The sequence below is a fragment of the Schistosoma haematobium genome, chromosome 6 (genome assembly GCF_000699445.3).
Source record: "Schistosoma haematobium chromosome 6, whole genome shotgun sequence".
NCBI lineage: Eukaryota > Metazoa > Platyhelminthes > Trematoda > Strigeidida > Schistosomatidae > Schistosoma > Schistosoma haematobium.
In genome coordinates, this window is record NC_067201.1 from 2,060,837 (window position 1) to 2,083,735 (window position 22,899).

At 39.3% G+C, this 22,899-nt stretch overlaps 1 protein-coding gene across 1 annotated transcript; it reads right to left on the minus strand.

Annotated features, from left to right (window-relative positions):
- Positions 1–476: 476 nt before the first annotated feature.
- Positions 477–22,543, minus strand: MS3_00008294 (uncharacterized protein). The gene is made up of 9 exons (XM_051216656.1): positions 22,218–22,543; positions 20,930–22,175; positions 19,613–19,845; positions 19,046–19,547; positions 11,067–11,277; positions 8,527–8,612; positions 6,465–6,839; positions 4,701–5,110; positions 477–1,072 (listed from the first exon to the last, which is right to left on the minus strand). Exons 3-9 carry the CDS (start codon positions 19,825–19,827, stop codon positions 823–825), a joined length of 2,049 nt encoding a protein of 682 aa, XP_051065249.1. The 5' UTR covers positions 19,828–19,845; positions 20,930–22,175; positions 22,218–22,543; the 3' UTR covers positions 477–822.
- Positions 22,544–22,899: the final 356 nt, after the last annotated feature.

Genomic DNA, 22,899 nt, shown 5'->3' on the forward strand with positions numbered 1-22,899 from the left:
CGCCATCCAGTGGTGTCAATGTCTAACCTCAACCAATCCACGAAGTCGCGCGACCATCTCCCATTGTAGTGAAGTAGACACTTGTTTCTACCCGGCATGGATTAGTCCCATTGGTCACGGCTTTTCATCAGAACTCCGAGGATTTTCTCACGTAGCTAGTCACTAGTGAGCACATGGTAATTATCAGTTTAGGGGCTGTGGAGCACTAGACGGCAGTTTCGCTTTATTGTGGGACTCCTCAGCAGTGCACATCCACGATTCCACTCGCGGGATTCGAACCCAGGCCCTTCATTAAAAAGAGAGAGACAGACAGAATTTCAATCAACAAACATACGCTGTAAATATTACATCATCATTATTATCATTCTATATTGCAATAGAAAGACAAAACACACATAGTATATAAACCAATTATCATATGTATTTTGAAATTATATCCTAATTACAATTGTAAATCATTAGAATCAATAATTGTTCTTTCTTATTCACTTTTTCCATTCTCCAAACTTAAAATTCAAAGAAAAAAACCAAAGAAAATCAAGCATAAGAGAATAATCATGATGAATAGACCGTCAATGCAAAACAATAAAAAAAGATATTTCGGGGGACAAATGGGCATGGGTAAATAGGTGAGTGTGTGTGAGTGAGAAAAGAACTAACCCATAAAAAGAATATAATAGGACTCTATTGATTGTCCATACACAATGGAACAAAAGGAGACACACACACACACACACACAGAGAGAGAGAGAGAGAGTTGGCAAGGGAACAATTCCTGTTAAAATTCATATGAACATGGAGAGAATATACTGTTCTATTGGATTAAATTAACCAATGAGAATATGTGGATACTGGTTTTTGTGTGAATAATGTAGACTTTTTACATGGTAAAAATGTTTTCTCATTGAATTCTTTAGATTTACATTCATTTATATCAATTGAAGGTGATAGAAGAATATGAGGATTAGATAATGCATCTGGTTCATCTAGTTCTCCTATTCCACGTCCTTTTCCATCAATTTCCATATCAATAACAGAAAAGTTTGTTTGAGGCGCTGATGATGTTAAATAACTACAACAATATGCAGAGAAAAAAAAACAAACAGGAGTCCAATAAACAGAAATAGAATCTGTATATCCGTGTTTCGGATAGAACATGAGAACATCAACATAGATATAAGCACTAGTTACGAGCATATGAATCAATAACATGGACATATCAGACAATCACTATCAACTATACAAAATAGTGTACATATCTGTATCAGCGCAACTTATCATATTACATTCAGAAGAGATTGAATTAAAAAGATGAACAATAAACAATGATAATTAAAAAGACTAGGCATTGAAGAATATCATTCAAGAAAGAATGACAAACTATGTATGAAAGGAGATTAGAGTTCGAGATTCAAAGGAACATAAAAAGTATATGCATTTGAAAAACTGTGAGACATATCAACTAACATTTCCCAGCAATATAACGTACATTAAGATAAGCAGAAGCCCCTGAATAATCTTGTACAGATGAGGGTGAAAGGAGTTCACAACCTCAATCGAAATGATCTCACACGGTCACGCGTATACAGCCTCCGCCATAGAAGTCCTACTCACCGCCTTCTCGAGGCGGAGGTGTTGTTTACGAAATTCATAGGACGAAAAGAGAATGTCTGGAGCTTTAACCGGGTTGGTGGACACGGTGAGTCAATACAGGGGAGTTGGAAAACCCTCATTCCAAACCAATGGTGCACATGGGCTGGCTCCACTATCCTGAAGGAACAAATGGTGTATGAACCAATCGTTGGTCGCCGGCTATCATGGGACTGCATCTCCTTACGTTGCTCCACTGCCTTGTGGATCAGACCTTCAGGCCAAAGGCTCCGGATGTGGCCCCCTGAGAAAATCACCTGCTTCGGTCTGGGCACCCGGACAGTATCACAGTCCACACACAAATAGAATGAAATGACGATACTTACTGAAAATATTATTTTCGCTTAGATTAAAAGTCAAACAATTCACATTATTATTTTCTTTAACTACGTCACTTATTCACTCTCTTTTATTCCCACTTTGTGTAGCCTATGATAGGAACTCGATCCTATCTAAACGATCTCGAGTCACTGACTGGGTGAAAATTGAATGTTATCACCGAATAAGAATACTTAAACAGCTTTTCTGAAACCACATGCACCATTCAAACTGGCTGCCTTCAGCGTTCGCACACTAATGCAGATCGGACAACAGATAGGGCTGGCTATGTCTTTGGAAAGTCTTAGTATCGAAGTTTGTTGTCTATCCGAGACCCGTATTCAAGACTCTGGCGAAGTACTACAAATTCGATCTCCATCTGTCGCTTCAAAAAGCTTCTTTTAAGTGCGTTTATCCGGGGACCTTGTGGCATCTTCGTCTGGTCTTGCTGGCGTTGGTGTCATACTAAGCGCTAGAGCTGAGGCAGCACTAATCGATTGGATCCCCACTAACACTCGGTTATGTGCTGTTAGATTAGACAGTTCCATCAAAGTGAGAAGAAATCGGCGTGAGAAACGATGTCTTTTCGTCATCTCCGCCTATGACCCGACAGATTGCAACCCGGATGCAATCAAGGATGAGTTTTACCACCAGTTATCTGTTCTTCTCCAGAAAGTGCGTTCGACAGATATTGTAGTACTACTAGCCGGAGACTTGAATGCTCAGGTCCGGCATCTAGGCACAGAAGAGAGCCGTTTAGGTGGCCGATGGGGACTCGTTGGTCGCAGGTCAGATAACGGGGACCGTCTACTGCAACTGTGCACAGACCACAACCTGTTTCTGGCTAGCACTAACTTTCGGCACAGTCATCGCCGATGTGCCACCTGGCGTCCTTCCTCTGCATCTCAAGCCTGGACTCAGATTGATCACATCGCGATCAGCTACCGCTGGCGTGGTTGTGTACAAGACTGTCGCTCCTTTTGGAGTACCTATCTGGACTCTGACCATGCTTTGGTCTGTGCCAATCTTATTTTACTTTTCAGTGGACAACGAAGTGACCGCCACCAACGGATTGATGTTAGCGAGCTGGTTGCAACTTCTGTTGCTAGTAAGTATCGAACCGAGCTAGTTTCTAGGCTAGCTACCATTCCGCTGAAAAGTATAGATGAGCATTGGTTGCAACTTCATGACTCCATCAAAATGGCGAGTAAAGCCGCTTGCAGCTCCGCGAAACGACCCACTTTTAAGCACTGGGCTTCTTCAGGCTCCTTACAACTCAGGCCCGTCGGTCTAATCCTGGTGCCCGGAGCACGCTTCGACCACCAGGCTTCTCGGTCCTTACGCAAGATTCGCCCGATTTCACTACGCAACATCTTTCGTTTGTGGTCAAACTCACGGTTACCCGGACATTCTCTTTCCGTCCTCTGAATTTCGTAAATAACACCTCCACCACGAGAAGGTGGTGAGTAGGACTTCTCTGGCTGAGACTGTATACGCGTGGCAGTGTGAGATCATTTCGAGAGGGAGGGGCCTGCCCACTCTCGGCCATGCCAATGCATTTGGGGTTATCGACATCTTCTTAGTTCGGTTAAAAGGATTTTAGACTAATGGTAGCAAACGTAAGACGTGAAGGTGCTGTCATACTGCCAAATGTACAGGGGATTTGCCTCATAAAGTTATTTACCTCGGACAGGCAGCATCCCTTTAGATACAACCTTTACATAACCACGATAAGGCCTTTTCGAAGTACGGAGTTAACAGACTAAAAATTGGATACAAAAAGGTGGTGTGTGACAAAATGCAAGTTATATTTTGAACGCTTCCAGGTTGCCAAAACCACCCCTAAACCTGTTTCGTTATCAAGTACCTCAAAAGGAAATATTTCTCCATAACGTGTTCAGCTGAAAAATGACGAGTTTTCATATCTCAAAGAGGACTAGATGCATTAGATTAATTTATAAGTGGTTTCAGTCAAGAATTGACATCAGCTGAAATACTTTTGGAAACAAGGGGACATTGGATACTTTTCTTCGATTGTGGGACTTCCCAACAATCTGCACTGACAACACGGCCAGCGGTCTCTATCAAGACTTTTAGCTCTCACCGATGACAGCGAATGTCGGGTTATATCATGGATTGATTTAAGTTGGAACTGAATCACTGAAATTCAGTTATGTGGTTTAAAAGTCAGAACCAGTTCACACTAATAACAGCTAGTGAAAAAGGGTGACTATCGAAAAGGTGTATATAAAAGTGAGCATTGAAATGAGAATAACGTTTTTAATGGTGTGAAATATGTTCGATTTACCCTTTGCCCCTTGAGCTTCTAGTGAGATGCCGTAAAAAGCAGAGTTCAACCATGTTGAGTGTGAGCAAAGTACCTATCGAAGACAACGGAAGACTGTCACGCAATATCTTGAACTGACTGATGTTAGGAAATGTACACCACCGGATCCCAGATCAATGGTCTAAAGGTTAAGCGATTTACGTCCATGACCAAAGGTCCTGGGTTCGATTTCCAGACGCGGGCCATGGATGCGCACCTCAAAGGAGACCCGTACTAGGACGAAAGTAACCGTCAAGTGCTCCAAAATTTCCAACGGTTGTCTAACTTAGATCGATATGTGATTTCAGTAAAATTCAACAATTTCCACAATGCTATACTGACAATATATTAAGCGTAAATAAAGAAGACAACAGTAAAAAGAAAAGAGAGAATATACAATACTTACTTTTGAGTTACCGGATGAACAGAATCCGATTGTTGTCTTCGATCAGAATAACAATCAACACTGTTATTATATTGTTCTGGCTTATCATTAACAATCCATTGTTTTAAATCACTATTTGCAATACGATTTAATTCAGTTACAATTGAATTATTATTATTATTATTATTGTCACATGAATTCATCTCATTATTTAGCGTATTTGATGAAATACCAATTATTGAATTTTCATTAGTGATTGATTGTATTGATGCATCAATCGAGTCCCTTTTTATCATCGATAAAGAACATCCACCACAACATGTCGGTCCACCAGGACCGCCTTGACATATTCCAAATTTTGGACAGTATTCTACTACAATACCATTATGTTCAATAATTTTATTTGGATTCATTGTAGTGATTTCATTTGTCTGTAAGATATACCATGTATTAGTGGAATACAGAATAATAATAAACAATTTGTCAGTACTATGATGGATATTCAACGTAGGTTTATATACTCATAAGGTACGTATATATATATATATATATATATATATATATATATATATATATATATATACATAGAGAGAGAGAGAGAGAGAGGACTCGGTCTATGAGACTGTGGTTCTTGATAAACTGAGGTGGTTGATGGACAGGTATTACGCATAACCGACCGCCAGCTACCTCGAACCCGTAATGTTAGCAGTCATAAGAACAGATTAGAGGAAAATTAGGTTGAACCAACATATAAGATTGACATATGAAATCACTTACTATTGGTCTGAGCCTTGATAGTTGTTATAATTGATTGATTAACGAATAATGAGCAATGTCATTTAAATCAAGTCATTAATAGTTGTTGTACACTACTTGGTTGGGGTCCGCGCGATAAACGTGATCAGTGGTAGGAGAAGTTGTGATATTACTCAGGATCGGTTACAGTAGCATGGATGCATACATTATTTATTTTCGCTTAAGCATTTAGTTTCGATATTTTGTGTATTTTATTCCTGAAATTCATCTATTCTTTTCTAACTACATTTTTCAAGGTTTACTACTTCTCATTATCATTAGCACAACTGCTATTTCGATACTATTCCCATTTATCTTGTTAAACTCATTGTGTCGTATTACTGTGGAATACTAATTTGTACTCATGTACAAGTGAGTCAAATTCTACGTTGTTTACAACTAGTTCTATTACATTTAATCAACATTCAAGACCGGTGAAAAACATATTAGTTAGTTACTTACTAAATAATCAAAACTAGTGTACATTAGACTCGTACTCACAATTAATAGGATTGTATCAAATGAACTTATTATTGAGAAATATCTTAAGAATTACACTTAGATAGAAGAATAACACTTAATAATTATGAAAAAATAGTACATTTGTAGGTTATAATCATCACAGATTGATTTCAGTTGGGGTACCATTGAAAACTAGGGAGCACTGAACAGCTGTTTCGTCTTAGCACGAGACTCCACGATAGTACATACCCATGACCCACGCAGGTATCAAACCTAGGACTTCTGGACCTTGCAGCAAACGTTTAACTATTGGAACAATTAGGTAATACAGTGCGACCATCATCTAATACTATTAAGAACAACTGATTCACTCCCGATATTTCTGAACTCCATAAATTAAGACTTCTAGTGTTTTGCAATTTTTAATGGCACTCCAACTGAGTTCAATCTGAATCGAGTATAACCCATAAAAGTTCTTCAAATTGACTTAATGCACAACAACAACTAAGAGATAATTTAACAACTAACTTGTGAAGTAGTACTATTCATCTCTTCATTAATAGATTGATTTTGTTCCATTGATAAGTTGCTACTGTTATTATCCATCGATTGTGGTGGTGGTGGTGATTGTCTTAACCAACGTGATAAATCAATCGGTCCAGAATGAAAAATATGTTCAGGAAATAATGAATTCTTTGTTAAATTATCGATTTTTGATGAATCTATGCAGAGTGTAGACATTTCTTTATTAATTGATAAAGTTGTATTCTCTGGTATTAACCATGAAGATTTCACTGAACGTGTACTGTATTCACTGGTATTATTACTACCAACACTAGAGCCAATACTGCCATCATTACGACTAAGTTTTGTCGATAAACCAGGCATATCTCTTAATTCAGCCTAAGTTTTATAATAAAACACACAATTCTGAGTTATTATTTACTTCAACATTTTGAAAATCTCTAGACAACTAATTTGTCTACACAATCACATCGTCTTAGGAACAGACAATTATTGAAATGACAGAGCAAAAATTGACCATAATAGTTAGGGGTATTTATTTTATTAGTGAGTGAATAATCTGCAACTGTCAGACCTTTGAATCATTTGGTTATGTAATCAATATTTCATATATATGCCCCCAAATGCCCTGGTACGGTCGAGAGTGGGGAGTGTCCGCACTCTCTTTCCCCCCAAATGCTCTCACATGACCACGCGTATATAGCCTCTGCCAGAGAAGTCCTACTCACTTCCTTCTCATGACGGGGGTGTTGTTTACGAAATTCAGAGGACGAAAAGAGAATGTCTGGAGCTTTAACCGGGTTGGTGGACATGGAGAGTCAATATAGGGGAGTTGGAAAACCCTCATTCCAAACTAATGGTGCACATGGGCTGGCTCCACTATCCTGAAGGAACAAATGGTGTATGAACCAATCGTTGGTCACCGGCTATCATGGGACTGCATCTTCTTACGATGCTCCACTGCTTTGTGGATCAGACCTTCAGGTCAAAGGCTCCGGATGTGGCCCCCTAAGAAAACCACCTGCTTCAGTTTGGGCACCCGGACAGTATCACAGCCCTCACACATATTAAATGAGATCTGTGTGGCGCATATGTAATTGGTGCCTCCTTGTACCTATGTGACTTTCTTCTTCTTCATTTCATATATATAAGCATGTTATTTTGTTAGAAGGAAAAATCCCTCTTTCTGAGCAATGGTTTTATCTTTTATATCAGTTTGATCTCAATAGTCTAAGTTAATGTGATCTGGTTGTTACGTGAGCAGATATCACTCGGTCAGGTTCCATTCATTAATCTAACAATCAATGGAAAATTCTCATTATACTAAAATACAGATATATGAAAGAAGAACATTCTTTTCAAGTACGCTACAATTATGTAACCAAATGTATAATCGAAAAATTGGTCAGATTTAAGATAAAATACATAGTTTAAAATGTGAATTTAGGATTGTTTGTAATATATCAATTAAATAAAATCATTAATATTGAAATGATTAATATAAAGTGTTGACTTAAATGAATGTCAATCTAATGCTATGCGCCTACCAACGACTACAATGAAGATGTTAAAGATCAATTCTATGATAAGTTGCAGTCAATCGTTGAGAAATGCCCAACAAAGGACTTGACCATTGCTGATGGGAGACCTAAATACCAAGGTTGAAATGAAGAACACCAGATATGAAGACATCATGAGACGACATGGATATGAGAAGAATGAACAATAATTGGATAGAACTAGAAAGAAAGGCCCAGGACAGAGTGGGTTGGGAAATGCTGGTTTAAAATGTGGAAATTATAAATGGATTACAGACAATCCACTTGTGTATAACTGAACTACAAATGGATGAATGCTAAGATTAAATAACAATTCCTATGTGTATAAAAGTTAATATAATCGACAAACTTTCGAATATGTACTGATTAGATTAACTAAGACATATATACATATTGTTCCAACCGTGTACAAGCTTACATACACTACAAGATATTACATAATAATAATCCATGACGGAAAAAAAGGGATCTGAATAGTTGAAAAGGGAACTGGCACACAAACTTACCGGATCACAGAATAACCAATCTTTTAAACTGGACATATTTTGAGATGAATTTGTCAAAATGTCAAAGCTTTCCGAAGTAGATTTATCTAGATAAGATAGATAGATGGTATGTAAATATTTAAATGTAGTGAAAGTGACTAGTCGGTTTAAAGTAATACGGTTGTTAAAGAAAACTCAAAAAATTTCTCGTTAGAATAATTAAAACTAATTATCGATTGGATACTAATTAATATTATTTTCTAGTTGAAAAGGTTTTGCGGAGATTAGTTCAGTGTGTGTGTGCTGTACTCATCACGAAGTGACCTCAGCTAGAGAAGAACCATCGAAAACCAGAGATCATTAGACAGTTTCTTTGTTTTAGTATGAAACCCATTACCTCACTAATGATTTCAAGGTACTTTTCAACATCTAATGAGAATTTGTGACTGGTAGAGTTCAGGCATGTCTAGAGTGAAACAATCATCATTAATGGTATTGCAAATTGAATAAAGTTGAAACTGTACCACCGGACGCCGACCCAGTTGTTCCAATGATTAAATATTTACAGCTAAACCAGAAGGTTTTGGGTTCAATTTCAGGCAGGACTATAGGAGCGCATTGTTGAGGTGTCCTATACCAGGACGAAACATTCAACCAGTGCTCCCTGGTTTCCAATGTTGTTTCAATTGAGACCAATCTGTGACGAACATAGTGTATATTATCATATATATGTAGTGCAGGATAATGTCCATATATTCGATATTGTAACACGCACTTTAATGTTAACTGAGTCGTGGTTACTACTGTTATGAGAATAAACTTCTAACAACCGTATTATTTAATGTAAGACAAGAAATCTAAACACATTGATGAACCCATGTTTCATCAATCACTGCTGGTAGACAAATTAAAAGGATATCTCTATTATCCCTAATGTAAATTTTGTATAAACTTTTGTTTCAACTCTCTTGTATCCAATCCATTCATATCCTAACTTACATCAAGTAGACTTAAGTGTAATGTAGTGAAAGTAATATTACATAAGGAAGAATTTACAAGTTACAGATAGATTTTATTGATAATGCAACTAACAAACAATCGTCTAATGTCAATCGAGGTTCACTGGTTTTTACTGTCTTATATCAGAGATGATGATAATAATAATAATAATAATAACAATAATCAGGTCTGACAATTCCGAATATTAATGTTCTAAGCAGTAAATCGAAGATGATATATCATGAATTACCAACTTTTCTCAAGCTACTCCCAGTTTGGTCAATTGATGAACTAAAGTGTGAAGTTAATGATTACAGTTTTTCCGATTATGTTAACAGTGGAATAAGAAACTCTTCATAAAGGATAATCATATCCATTGTGTTATATAAACAAAAATCTAGACGGAAAAATAATGAATTTTATTCGCTGTATTTGTATACAGAATACATTGAACAGAAAATGAAATATGGTTAATCAGCATCTTGATATGACATAAAGAGACGAATCTAATTACCAGTTCAACATTTTCTAGTATAGGGGTTGTGGAGATTATTAAGTTGCTCACTAGTGACTAGCTTCGTGAGGGAATTCTCGGAGTTCTAGTGAGAAGCCGTGACCAGTGGAGCTAATCCTTGTCGGGTAGAGACAGGTATCTACCTCAGTACAATGGAAGTTGGTCGCGCAATTTCGTGGATTGGTTGATGTTAGAAACTATCACCATTGGATGCCGGCTCAGTGGTCCAGTTGGTTAAGTGTTCGCGCGCGAGACCGAAGGCCCTGGGTTCGAATCCCGCTAGCGGGATCGTGGATGCGCACTGCTGAGAAGTCCCACAATAGGACGAAACGGCCGTCCAGTGCTTCCAGGTTTTCAATTGTGATGGTCTAACATTAATCGGTTCATGATCTCAATCAAAAACTCAACATTTTCTACTTACTGTAGCTTATTTATTAGGTACAGGTCTATGTAGTCATTTTTTTCAACTGCATACATCAATTATATATGGGGATTTGTGATGAGATTCGATTGCCCAAATAGAAGTAGATAGAGTAGGGTTTTAGCTTAAAACTTATGTTAGAAACCGATTCCCTTGACCACTATAAGGTACCTTTCTATTAAAGAGACTTCTTATTGATTATCACTTTTAAAACATTACAACGAGAGGTATTATTCTTCCAATAATATTAATTCACACACAGTCGGAGTTAAAATAGAATTCTGAATCCTCAAGGTTGAATAGCTCGTTGATAAATGTATTATAGATGTAAGATAATTGAAGTAATAGATACATTACAATTTCATTGATACGATCCAACGAGTGCTAAGCACTAGGAAAAAAATAACATTGGTCAATCCTTGTTCAATGATCAATCTAAGTGAATTTATCAATGAACAAATTAACTCCCAGGTTACAAACAGATATATATATATATAACCAGTGAGTAATAGCAAGTGCGAAATACACATTGAAGAACACTATATCGAATACTAAATGCAAACAGGTCTTAAAACCTAATAAGTGAATTTTAGCAAATCAGTACGCCATAATAAACAATTAACGAACTTTGTTTTAAATTAGAGGGCTTTAAGCTATTATTCAATCCGTATAATTCTCCTTTATGATAAGATGTAGATTCTACTGTCAATGGTTGACTATCATCTCGTAATTCAAGCCATGTACGGACAAGTGTCGAGTGTGGCTGACAATATGGTACACGTACAGCTGATGATTGTGAAATACTGGATTCCAAATTATCTTGTACTGATCCTTTTTCCTACAAAGAAATTATTTAAAGTGTTAATCAGGGTTAAAATTGTAAAAACAAGTTTCAACGAGTAATTAGTTTCATGTTAAATGAATAAAAAAACTTAAGAAGTTAATGGGACATCTGTATGACCAACTCTAAAATGAAGTATCGTTTATGAAACGTAACAAGTTCATATTTGTGCAGCGAGTTGAGAGCTTGACTTATGTTTCATGGAAACTACCGAGTTGAGGTCAAGTCAGTCAGCTACAACGTGGGACCAGGCACATATATGCATCGGTCCAAGTTGCCATACCTTATTGGCACAACAAGACCAACACTACATTCATAGGAGTAGTTAATTCAGTTGTGGCAATATATAAAATGATAATTGCATATAAGGATATAGCACAGGAACAAAGATTTAGTACGTAGAAATAAAAGATATGAAGCGATTTTATGCTTAGTTTAAGGGAAGATTGAGAGAGTATACACCGACGCCATCGTGATCCATGCCCCCAAATGCCCTGGTACGGCCAAGAGTGGGGAGATTCCGCTCTCCTCTCGAAATACTCTCACACGGCCACGCGTATACACCCTCTGCCAGGGAAGTCCTACTCACTGCCTTCTCGAGGCTGAGGTGTTGTTTACGAAAATGAGAAGACGTAAAGCGAACGTCCGGCGCATTAACCGGATACCAAACCAGTGGTGCACATATGCTCCACTATCCTGCGGGAACGGATGGCGAATGAAACAATCGTTGGTCACCGGCTACCATGGGACTACACCTCCTTAAGATGCTCCAATGACTTGTAGGTTAGACCTATAGGTCAAAGGCTCGAGGTGTGGCCCCCGAATTTATTTATTTATTTGAACACATAAATATTGGTACAAGAGAGCGCCAATATATATGCGCCACACAAAACAATGAGAATTCGAAGAGAAAAAAAAGGTAAGGGGCGTAAAAAACAGAGAACAATAACGAAGAGGTTGGTGTAAGGTAGTGTAGTAATAATGAGGGAACGGAAAGGTACAATCAGAAGAAATCTTTCAGTTAAGGGAGACACAACCACTTTTTATGAAGAAAGTAAAAGAAGGTTACAGCAGGATCGCCACTGGCTTCTATCCTGAGCCATATCTGATAACTTCTCTAGCCACTGTGTAGCACCATCTCTCGGACCCCAACCAGGGAGTCGTGAAGGACCAACACAAGCCAGTCCTTTGCAGCTTTCTTTCATGCCACGACACCATGTCATGCACTGACCACCTCTCCGCTTCTTCCAACCAGTCGTAGAGTCGGCAAATAATGCACGACGTGGAATTCTCTGGGACGACATTCGTAGAACATGTCCAAGCAACCGAAGTCGGTGTTTCGAGATGGTGACATCGATTGCATTATCATCTCTGTGCCCGAACACACGATGCCGAACCTCTGCATTACTGACATGGTGTTACTACTGGATGTCAGCAATCCTTCGGAGACAGCGATGATCGAACACAGAGAGTCTTCTAACGTTATCTGTTCTTCTCCAGAAAGTACGTTCGATAGATATTGTAGTACTAGCCGGAGACTTGAATGCTCAGGTCGGGCGTCTAGGCACAGAAGAGAGTCGTTTGTGTGGCCGATGAGGACTCGTTGGTCGCAGGTCAGATAACGGGGACCGTCTACTGCAACTGTGCACAGACCACAACCTGTTTCTTGCTAGCACTAACTTTTGACACAGTCATCGCCGATGTGCTACCTGGCGTCCTCCCTCTGCATCTCAAACCTGGACTCAGATTGATCACATCGCGACCAGCTACCGCTGGCCTGGTTGTGTACAAGACTGCAGCTCCTTTTGGAATACCCATCTGGACTCCGACCATGCTTTGGTCTGCGCCAATCTTACCTTACTTTTCAGTGGCCAACGAAGTGACCACCACCAAAAGATTGATGTTAGCAAGCTGGTTGCAATTTCTGTTGCAAGTAAGTATCAGTCAGTCAGTCAGCTACAACGTAGGACCAGGCACATATGTGCATCGGTCCAGGTTGCCATACCTCATTAGCACAGCAAGATGAACACCGGATTCATAGCAGTGGTTAGGTCAAAGGTTGCAATAAGGATATAGTATAGGAAGAAAGAATTAGTTCGTAGACAGAAAGAATGAAGTGATTTTAGTCTCTTAGTTTAAGGGAAGACAGGGAGTGTATACACCGACGCCATTGTGATCGATTCCGAGCCATGTCACACACAGTCTCCAACCATTGGTTACGAAAGTCACGCGGACCCCAACCAAGTAGTCTGCATCTACCAACATGGCTCAGACTAGAAGTTAGTGACTTCAGGCACTGATGCCACGTTTTGGTTTGGCCGCCCCTAACTTTCTTCCAACCATCCCTACCCCGGTTAGCATTGCACGTCGTGGTAATCGGTGTTCAGGCATACGTAACACGTGGCCCAACCATCTCAGTCGATGAAGATTCATAACCTCATCAACTGATTTACCATCATTCCCTAATACCCTGCGTCTAACCTCGCTATTACTTACCCGGTGATCCCAGCAGATGCCAGCAATATTTCTAAGGCATCTGTGGTCAAATACTAGTAGCTTACGGGTGTCTTCCACTCTTAAGGGCCATGTTTCGCTGCCGTAAATTAAAACAGAACGAACTGCCGCGCAGTATACTCGTCCTTTTATTGATAGACGGATATCTCGCCTTCGCCAAAGGTGACGTAAGTTGGCAAAAGCCAAACGAGCTTTTCGAATCCGTGCTGAGATTTCGTCCGATACCAACCCATTAGGGCTGATCACACTTCCAAGATAAGTGAAGTTGTCAACGCGTTCGACTACTTCACTCCCTATCCTTAGTTCAGGTGTTGACGCAGACCAGTCCTGAAGCAACAACTTGCATTTAGAGGGAGAGAAGCGCATCCCAAACATTCTGGCATTGTTGCTTAGTGCTACCAGAAGACTCTGCATTTTCTCAGCGTCTTCACCAAACAGGACTATGTCATCTGCGTATTCTAAGTCGATAAGTGGACCTCCTGGAAGGAGATCAATACCCGAGAATTCAGTCGACGAGAGTGTTATTTCCATCAATAGGTCTATGATGAAGTTAAACAAAAATGGAGAAAGTGGACAGCCTTGACGGACACCACTTGAGGTTGCAAAAGTAGATGACAGTTCGCCATAAGACCTGACTCGACTAGTAGTGTTCGAGTAGAGAGCCTTCACAAGGTTTATGTACTTCTGAGGTACGCCTTTCAATGACAGACACTGCCACAGAGTCTCGCGGTCTACCGAGTCAAATGCTGCTTTTAAGTCAAGAAAGACCACCATCGTCGGACGCCGATAGGTATACCTGTGTTCTAGAACCTGACGAATGGTGAATATGTGGTCGATGCAGCCACGACCAGGTCTGAAGCCAGCTTGGTTTTCTCGAGTTTGTAGTTCACGAGTCTTAGTTAGGCGTTTGATAATTATCGAGGCCAGTATTTTAGATACTATGTTTGTTAAACTAATCCCTCTGTGGTTGTCACAGGATGATTTTGACCCTTTCTAATATATTGGGACGATAAGTGATTGCGACCAGTCAGATGGGATAAAGTATAATTCCCAGATCTTAGCTAAAATATTAGTCAACTTAATCGCTAAAATTGGACCACCATCCTTAAAGACCTCTGGAGCCAATCCATCTGAACCAGCTGCCCTTCCTCGTTTCAGATTAACTATAGCCTTTTGAACTTCAGCAAGAGTAGGGGGACCTATTTCAATGTTCCATTCACACTGTCTGGGAATGGAGGGTAGTTGTAGAGTAGCTGAAGGCCAGCTGAACTGTTCTCTAAAATGTTCCGCCCATCATTCTAAACGTCTGGACTGGGAGCAGATGAGAGTATCATCTTTTTCCGAAATAATCTCACTTACACTTGACTTACTAATTCCAGTTTCTTTTATTAGTCTGTAAAGCTGTCTTGTGTTCCCTATAGTCGCCGCCTTTTCCATCTCTTTTGCTTTCGTTACCCACCACTGCTCACGGTCGTTCTTTAGACTTTTGGTTAACCTAGATCTGATTTGTTTTCGCTCTTCATCATGTTCAGGACCTGATGGGACGAGTTTGCGAGAATCCATCAGTGTGACAGACCTTGAAGAAATCCACTGGTTCCTTGCAACTCTGTGGTTTAAGTCACTAATAGATGTCACTGCTGTTTCCACAGCTGATTGTATGTTGCTTGGAAGGGCATACAATCAGCTGTGGAAACAGCAGTGACATCTATTAGTGACTTAAACCACAGAGTTGCAAGGAACCAGTGGATTTCTTCAAGGTCTGTCACACTGATGGATTCTCGCAAACTCGTCCCATCAGGTCCTGAACATGATGAAGAGCGAAAACAAATCAGATCTAGGTTAACCAAAAGTCTAAAGAACGACCGTGAGCAGTGGTGGGTAACGAAAGCAAAAGAGATGGAAAAGGCGGCGACTATAGGGAACACAAGACAGCTTTACAGACTAATAAAAGAAACTGGAATTAGTAAGTCAAGTGTAAGTGAGATTATTTCGGAAAAAGATGATACTCTCATCTGCTCCCAGTCCAGACGTTTAGAACGATGGGCGGAACATTTTAGAGAACAGTTCAGCTGGCCTTCAGCTACTCTACAACTACCCTCCATTCCCAGACAGTGTGAATGGAACATTGAAATAGGTCCCCCTACTCTTGCTGAAGTTCAAAAGGCTATAGTTAATCTGAAACGAGGAAGGGCAGCTGGTTCAGATGGATTGGCTCCAGAGGTCTTTAAGGATGGTGGTCCAATTTTAGCGATTAAGTTGACTAAGTAAGTATCGAACCGAGCTATTTTCTAGGATAGCTACCACTCCACCGAAAAGTATAGATGAGCATTGGTTGCAATTGCATGACGCCATGAAAATGGCGGGAACAGTCAGTTGTGGGTTTGCGAAACGTCCCGCTTTTAAGCACTGGGTTTCTTCAGGTTCCTTACAACTCATTGAAGCCCGTCCGTCTACTCCGGGTGACCGTGTGTTTGACCATAAACGAAGGATGCTACGTAAGGAAATTGGGCAAAGCTTGCGTAAGGACCGAGAAGCCTGGTGGTCGAAGCGTGCTAATGAGTTAGAAGCAGCGGCTGCATCTGGTAATTACCGGAAGCTCTTCCAACTCATCCGAGCCACTGGCAGCAAGAAGTCTGGTGTGAGCGAAACAATCTGCGAGGATGATGGGATGCCAATCACTAACACCCATCGACGTCTTGGACGATGGGCAGAATTTTTCGAAGGGCAGTTCAACTGGCTTGCTGCTCCGGCAACATCGGTCAGACTGTCCTGCCCTCCATGGCTGGTGACGACTGATCCACCAAATGAGGCGGAAGTCCGCAAGGAACTCCAACTCTTGAAGCGTTAAAAATCACCTGGCCCAGATGACTTACCTCCGGCTCTTTTTAAAGATGGTGGTGACTTTCTGACTAAAGAATTGACGACGTTGTTTACAAAGGTTTGCAAACTAGAGAGTGTACCAACGTCATGGAATGAGTTGATAGTTGTCCCTATCATTTAAAAGCGTTCACGTCGTTCCTGTAACAACTATCGGGGGATAAGTCTACTTCCGATGCGTCCAACCTATTGGCTTCCGTCATACTTCGTAAGTTGTTCAAAAACCGAGAAATATTGACTCGCGAAGAGCAGGCTGGGTTTCGTTCTGGTCGGGGATGTATTGATCATATCTTCAACTTCCGCCAAATGCTAGAACACCACCATACTTATCAAAGGCCAACAATCGTAGTGTTTCTTGACATCAGGGCTGCCTTCGATTCGTTGGATAGGACTGTTCTCTGGGATTGTCTATTGAAGAAGGGCGTACCTGAGAAGTTTATTAACATCCTAAAAGCCCTATATACAAAAACCTCAGGCAGAGTGAGGGCATACAACCACCTCTCTCCATTGTTCTATTCGAGCAATGGGGTTAGGCAGGGTTGCCCAATCTCACCATTCCTCTTCAACTTTGCCATCGATGACATTCTGGAAACAGCTCTGATGGATGTAAGTAATGGTGGTGTGGATCTGTTGCCTGGAGAAAGACTTCTCGACCTTGATTATGCGGATGATATTGTCTTACTGTGCGATAATGCCCAAGCCATGCAATCCGCATTTAATCAGTTGGCAATCAATGTCCGTAGGTATGGTATGTGCTTTGCACCTTCCAAGTGCAAAGTACTCCTACAAGACTGGCAGGATTCTAATCCTGTACTCAACCTGGATGATGAGCAGACAGAAGTAGTCGAGAAGTTCGTGTATCTGGGTAGCTGCATAAGCGCTGGTGGGGGTGTGAGTGATGAGATCAATGCACATATAGTGAAAGCCAGAGCAGCTTATGCCAATCTGAGCCACCTTTGGAGCCTACGTGATGTTAGTCTGGCTGTAAAAGGTCGGATCTACAACGCGTCGGTGAGAGCAGTTTTACTCTATGCTTGTGAAACCTAGCCTCTCCGAGTTGAGGACGTTAGAAGACTCTCTGTGTTCGATCATCGCTGTCTCCGAAGGATTGCTGACATCCAGTAGTAACACCATGTCAGTAATGCAGAGGTTCGGCATCGTGTGTTCGGGCACAGAGATGATAATGCAATCGATGTCACCATCTCGAAACACCGACTTCGGTTGCTTGGACATGTTCTACGAATGTCGTCCCAGAGAATTCCACGTCGTGCATTATTTGCCGACTCTACGACTGGTTGGAAGAAGCGGAGAGGTGGTCAGTGCATGACATGGTGTCGTGGCATGAAAGAAAGCTGCAAAGGACTGGCTTGTGTTGGTCCTTCACGACTCCCTGGTTGGGGTCCGAGAGATGGTGCTACACAGTGGCTAGAGAAGTTATCAGATATGGCTCAGGATAGAAGCCAGTGGCGATCCTGCTGTAACCTTCTTTTACTTTCTTCATAAAAAGTGGTTGTGTCTCCCTTAACTGAAAGATTTCTTCTGATTGTACCTTTCCGTTCCCTCATTATTACTACACTACCTTACACCAACCTCTTCGTTATTGTTCTCTGTTTTTTACGCCCCTTACCTTTTTTTTCTCTTCGAATTCTCATTGTTTTGTGTGGCGCATATATATTGGCGCTCTCTTGTACCAATATTTATGTGTTCAAATAAATAATAAATAAATAAATAAATTGTGATTGATTCAGAGCCATGTCACCATGAGTCTCCAACCATTGGTTACGATAGTCGTGCGGACCCCAGCCAAGTAGTCTACAACTACCAACATGGCTCAGACAAGATATTAGTGTCTTCAAGCACTGATGCCACGTTTTGGTTTGGCCGCCCCATCCATGAGATTATCGCAACCAATAATTGAAGAATTTAGGTGTCACTGCTTAGAATTGGTTACAATAATGTAGATTCAATTCACTCTTTATCTTTCCTTAGATCTTGGTTTTCAACATTGCTTTCTACCTATTTATTCCATAAATTCATTCTTCTCGAATCATATTGTCCACCTGTAACCCTTCTGGTGTTACTGCCGGTTCCAAGCTCAGATAAAGGAGGAGAGTTTGGCACGGGGTTGACAACCCCATCCCGTAGAAAACAACCTCAATAAGAAAACCTAACCAGAAAAAAGACATTTAAATCACCCCTAATCTTTTATATTACTGATGATGATGTTACTAATTTCATCACGCTAAGATTTGTGTTGATAATTTCATCTCACTGTGCTGTTCTGGTATGGAATATTGAAGTGATGCATATATATATGAGAAGTGTTTATGTTGTTTATGACTCACTAAAATCAAGAATGTTACAAAACACTTACAGATAATTTACTCAACCAGAAATAATCATTTTTTGAAGTGAAACTCATCCCATCCTCTTCTTCTTTCATTGTATCTATATTACTTAAAGAATCGGATGAAGTTCTTCGTTTGCATTTATGTTCTGTTAATGATAACCATTTTTTTAATGTTGGATCATTGCATATACATAATGGTTGGACACGATTGAATACAGTAGAAGAAAGAGTTGAATTCCCAATTCTTATCTGTTCTTCTTCTTCAAATAATTGCGGTAAACATACTGAAGGTTTATTTGGATCAGCAAAGTGACCAGGATATCTAGATGCAAGTCGACCAAATGTTGAAATAATTTCATTTAATTGTATATTCTCAATATGGAAAGCAATAAATGGTGTTAAATCTGATGTTAAATTAATTGATTCAGCTCGTCTAACATAATCACCAATTTTTGTATCGATTTCATTTCTGGTAACACATGATTGTAGTAAAACACTTCTTAAGGATTCAACTGTTTGTTTATTACTATTAAGTAGATGTAGGAAAAAACAAAAATAAGCATTTAGATATAAATGAAAAATGGAAATAACCTTTCAATGAGGATAGATTTCTCTTTGGCAATATTATGCAATTGAATAAGTAGATTTGATTGTCGTTTACTTAATAATTCTATTAAATTTTTAAAATTTGCTCTTATTTCAAATTCAGCATTTAAAACATTTTGATCGAGTAATGGTTTATAATTAACAAGTCGTTGATAAAGATGATCCAATCGTTCAACAGCATCTTTTATTCTTGGTTCCATTTTTAATTAAGCCTATAACTGGAAAAAAAAACAAAATGGATAAGTAGTATTTTGTTTGACAAACTACTCCATGTAACTGGCATAAAATTTAAAAGTAATAAATATTGTAAAAAGTAAAAAAGAATAAAGAGAGGTAAGTTGGTGGTGTACAAGAATTCATGTTATTTGACACTTCTTAGACCTGTTAAGAATGATGTCATTCAGTAACCAAGTATAGATTTGTGTACTCCACTTTAGGCCACTTTATTTATGTAACGCCTATCGACACCCCATATCAACTCGTCTGCCAGGTACAAATTCGTAGGCTTGGTTTCTAATCGGACTCTAGGCATGAAGACCAGTGATAATACTTAATCACCCAAACAGAAGTAGGTGAAGCGGAGTCTACACCTGTAACTTTATGGTTGGAAGTCGAACGCCTTAACCAATGAGTCACCACTCCATGATACTTCCACTAAGCTGCTTAAACTTGATTGGTAGTGAGGTTCAACAAGGAAAATCCCATTTGATAGAACCCCACCAGAAAATTATGGCAAAACTTATTAATTGAACCAAGTAGCTACACATAACATACAGCACGGCAAGGAAGCACAAGCTGTAATTCTAGGTTAGTATGACAAGAATAACAAGAATAGTGGATGAGTTGAAATAACAATAATGCCTATGAACATGAGGAAGACAAGAGCATTTAAGAATCTGATTAAAAAAGAAGTCATTTTACTCAACATTTCCAACCACTAATCACAATTACCACGCGAACCCTAACCAAGTAGACTGAAATTTCCAATATGACAAACCAACAGTAAATGGCTCCAGTCAGCCATACGTAAAGTAGAACCTGGCAAACATGTGTATCGTTTTGAGTTCCAATACCATACTTGCACAGCGAAATGAAATTACAGAGACGAACAGCACATTAACAGGAGTACCAACAGCATCAGTAGTTATAGAAAATGATAGGTATAGACGATATGATCCAAAAAGAATAAGTTCGTGAATTAAAAAGAAAAGTGTGAGATAATTTAGAAAATCAGGATCTAAAGAGAGACAAATAGTGAATTTATCTGCACCGTTGGGACCGATTTGAAGCTACGTCACCTACCTCCAACCAATGGTTACGGTAACCAGGATCACATGAGTATAAGTCAGTAGCTTCATGAACAGATGCCAAGTTTTGGTTTGACCTTTCCCAATTTTCTTGCAACCTGCAATGACAACCAAATTCTCATTCAAGATAGACAGTATGGAGGCTTAAAACTCAGAAAAGCAGTCCCCGCATTGAATTATATCTGGGATATAAGTTTTTGCCTGTTCGTAGCCTTCATATCGGCTAATACCAACTGTGGCTCGAATAACGAAGAAAATGTAGGCAGAAGTCATCTGTTGTTTTCGAAAACGCCTAATACTTAACTAATTGACGACCAACTATGTGAAGCTGTGAAACACACTCGAAAAGCCTCGAAATCTTAATCCGTTTAAACAAACAGCAGAACGAGATGTGATATGCTAAAACGTAGGATAAGAACATGGAAATTAGGATCCTTGTACTATTGTCTGTGATAGTTTGTGCGGAAAACCCTGACTTTAACTCCTAATCCTAATTCCTAACACTAATTTATAACTCTTTGATATGTGCGCCGTAACATCAGGGTAGTATCCATGTTTCCCATTGGCTTGGCAGTACCGTACAGTCAACCGATCGACATCAAACATGAACTATAGTCCTTAATGACAACTCATGAGAATTATTTAAAACCCCGATCAACTATATTTTGCTCCTGCTGGAACCTTTGAGCAAGCAACTCAAGTTTAATAGTTGACATAACATTTAAGTTTTCTTGTTAATAAACATAAGCCAATGATTGCTTAACAAATTAGTATATATATATATATATATATATACATTCGAGTCATTGAGTTTTCGACGTATAAATCCATTGACCAATGAATATTAATCAGTCATAATCAACGTACAGCATAGTACACACACCAGATGACTCAAGTACCAAAACATTGACACAACAGGATTAATACGCTAAGTTGAAAAGACCGAAATGAGACGTCATTGAGAGAATGAACACTGTGAGAATGGTTCACGGTAGCAGAGTATAAAGTTATGATTGAAGGAATGCTAGAATTCGATACATAAAAATCAGATGAAATTTGGGTGTGAGACTATTATATACAGACGATCATTGAATGACATTAAAGTAGCCTTGACAATGTCCACCTACCTCCTGAGGCCAAATGAGAGTTGTAAAGCTATGAAAAGAATGAGGATTGTGATTTACAGTTGATGGTTAGGGTTAGGAATTAGATTTAAGGTCTTCATCACGAACTAACATCAGCTAAAATACCAAAACACTCTTTAACCAAATGGATGAACAGACTTTGCGCCAAAATCCAAGACATGTCAGCTTAATCCTTATTGGTTCCCCCATAAATTTTATTCTAGCCAGTAACCTTTTGCAGGCAAAACAAAGATTTGCTGCATGACAATGACGAAGTTCATACGTGAAATGGCAGCATAAATTCATCCTTGAAAAAATTGAGTGTATCATACCGAAAAAATCTAGACATTGTAATTTACTAGATGGCAAACAAATAGCAACCATTATAAAACTTAAGGCCAAACACAGTAACAAACCAATCCGAAGCGGCGCAGCAAGAATAGAGCGCGCTTCCTGAAATCAACATCCAATAGGCGCGTAAAATTAAGGTTTATTGTAGCCACAGAAAGAACATCAGAAACTGTTGTTATAAGCATTTATCATAAACAAACAAGAAGAAACAGAGTGAACTCTTTTTAGCAAATATTAGGAATTGCCACATCTTAAATTTGCTCCTTGATGACAAAACTGGCTTTTGTTAATACTGTCCTAGTATGCTTCCGTATACGATTATTTCTTAGTGAATGAGGCGTTCAGATTTGTAGAAACAGTTTCTACTTGTGTCAGTTCCCAAAAGTTGACTACTTGGTGCTAAAATTCTCATCCTACCAGGACTCTTCGTCTTCGACTTTAGAACTTATATTGACGTGCAAATTCAATAATTTCCTTAATAATAAAAAAC

Excerpts from the sequence above, each read along its gene's own strand:
- MS3_00008294 (XM_051216656.1), bottom strand. The coding sequence starts at position 19,827 with ATGGAACCAAGAATAAAAGATGCTGTTGAACGATTGGATCATCTTTAT. Across the intron at positions 11,278-19,045 it reads TCTGGTTGAGTAAATTATCT|GAAAAAGGATCAGTACAAGA; the intron begins GTAAGTGTTTTG and ends ATTTCTTTGTAG. Across the intron at positions 1,073-4,700 it reads GTTCATCCGGTAACTCAAAA|TTATTTAACATCATCAGCGC; the intron begins GTAAGTATTGTA and ends ATATTGTTGTAG.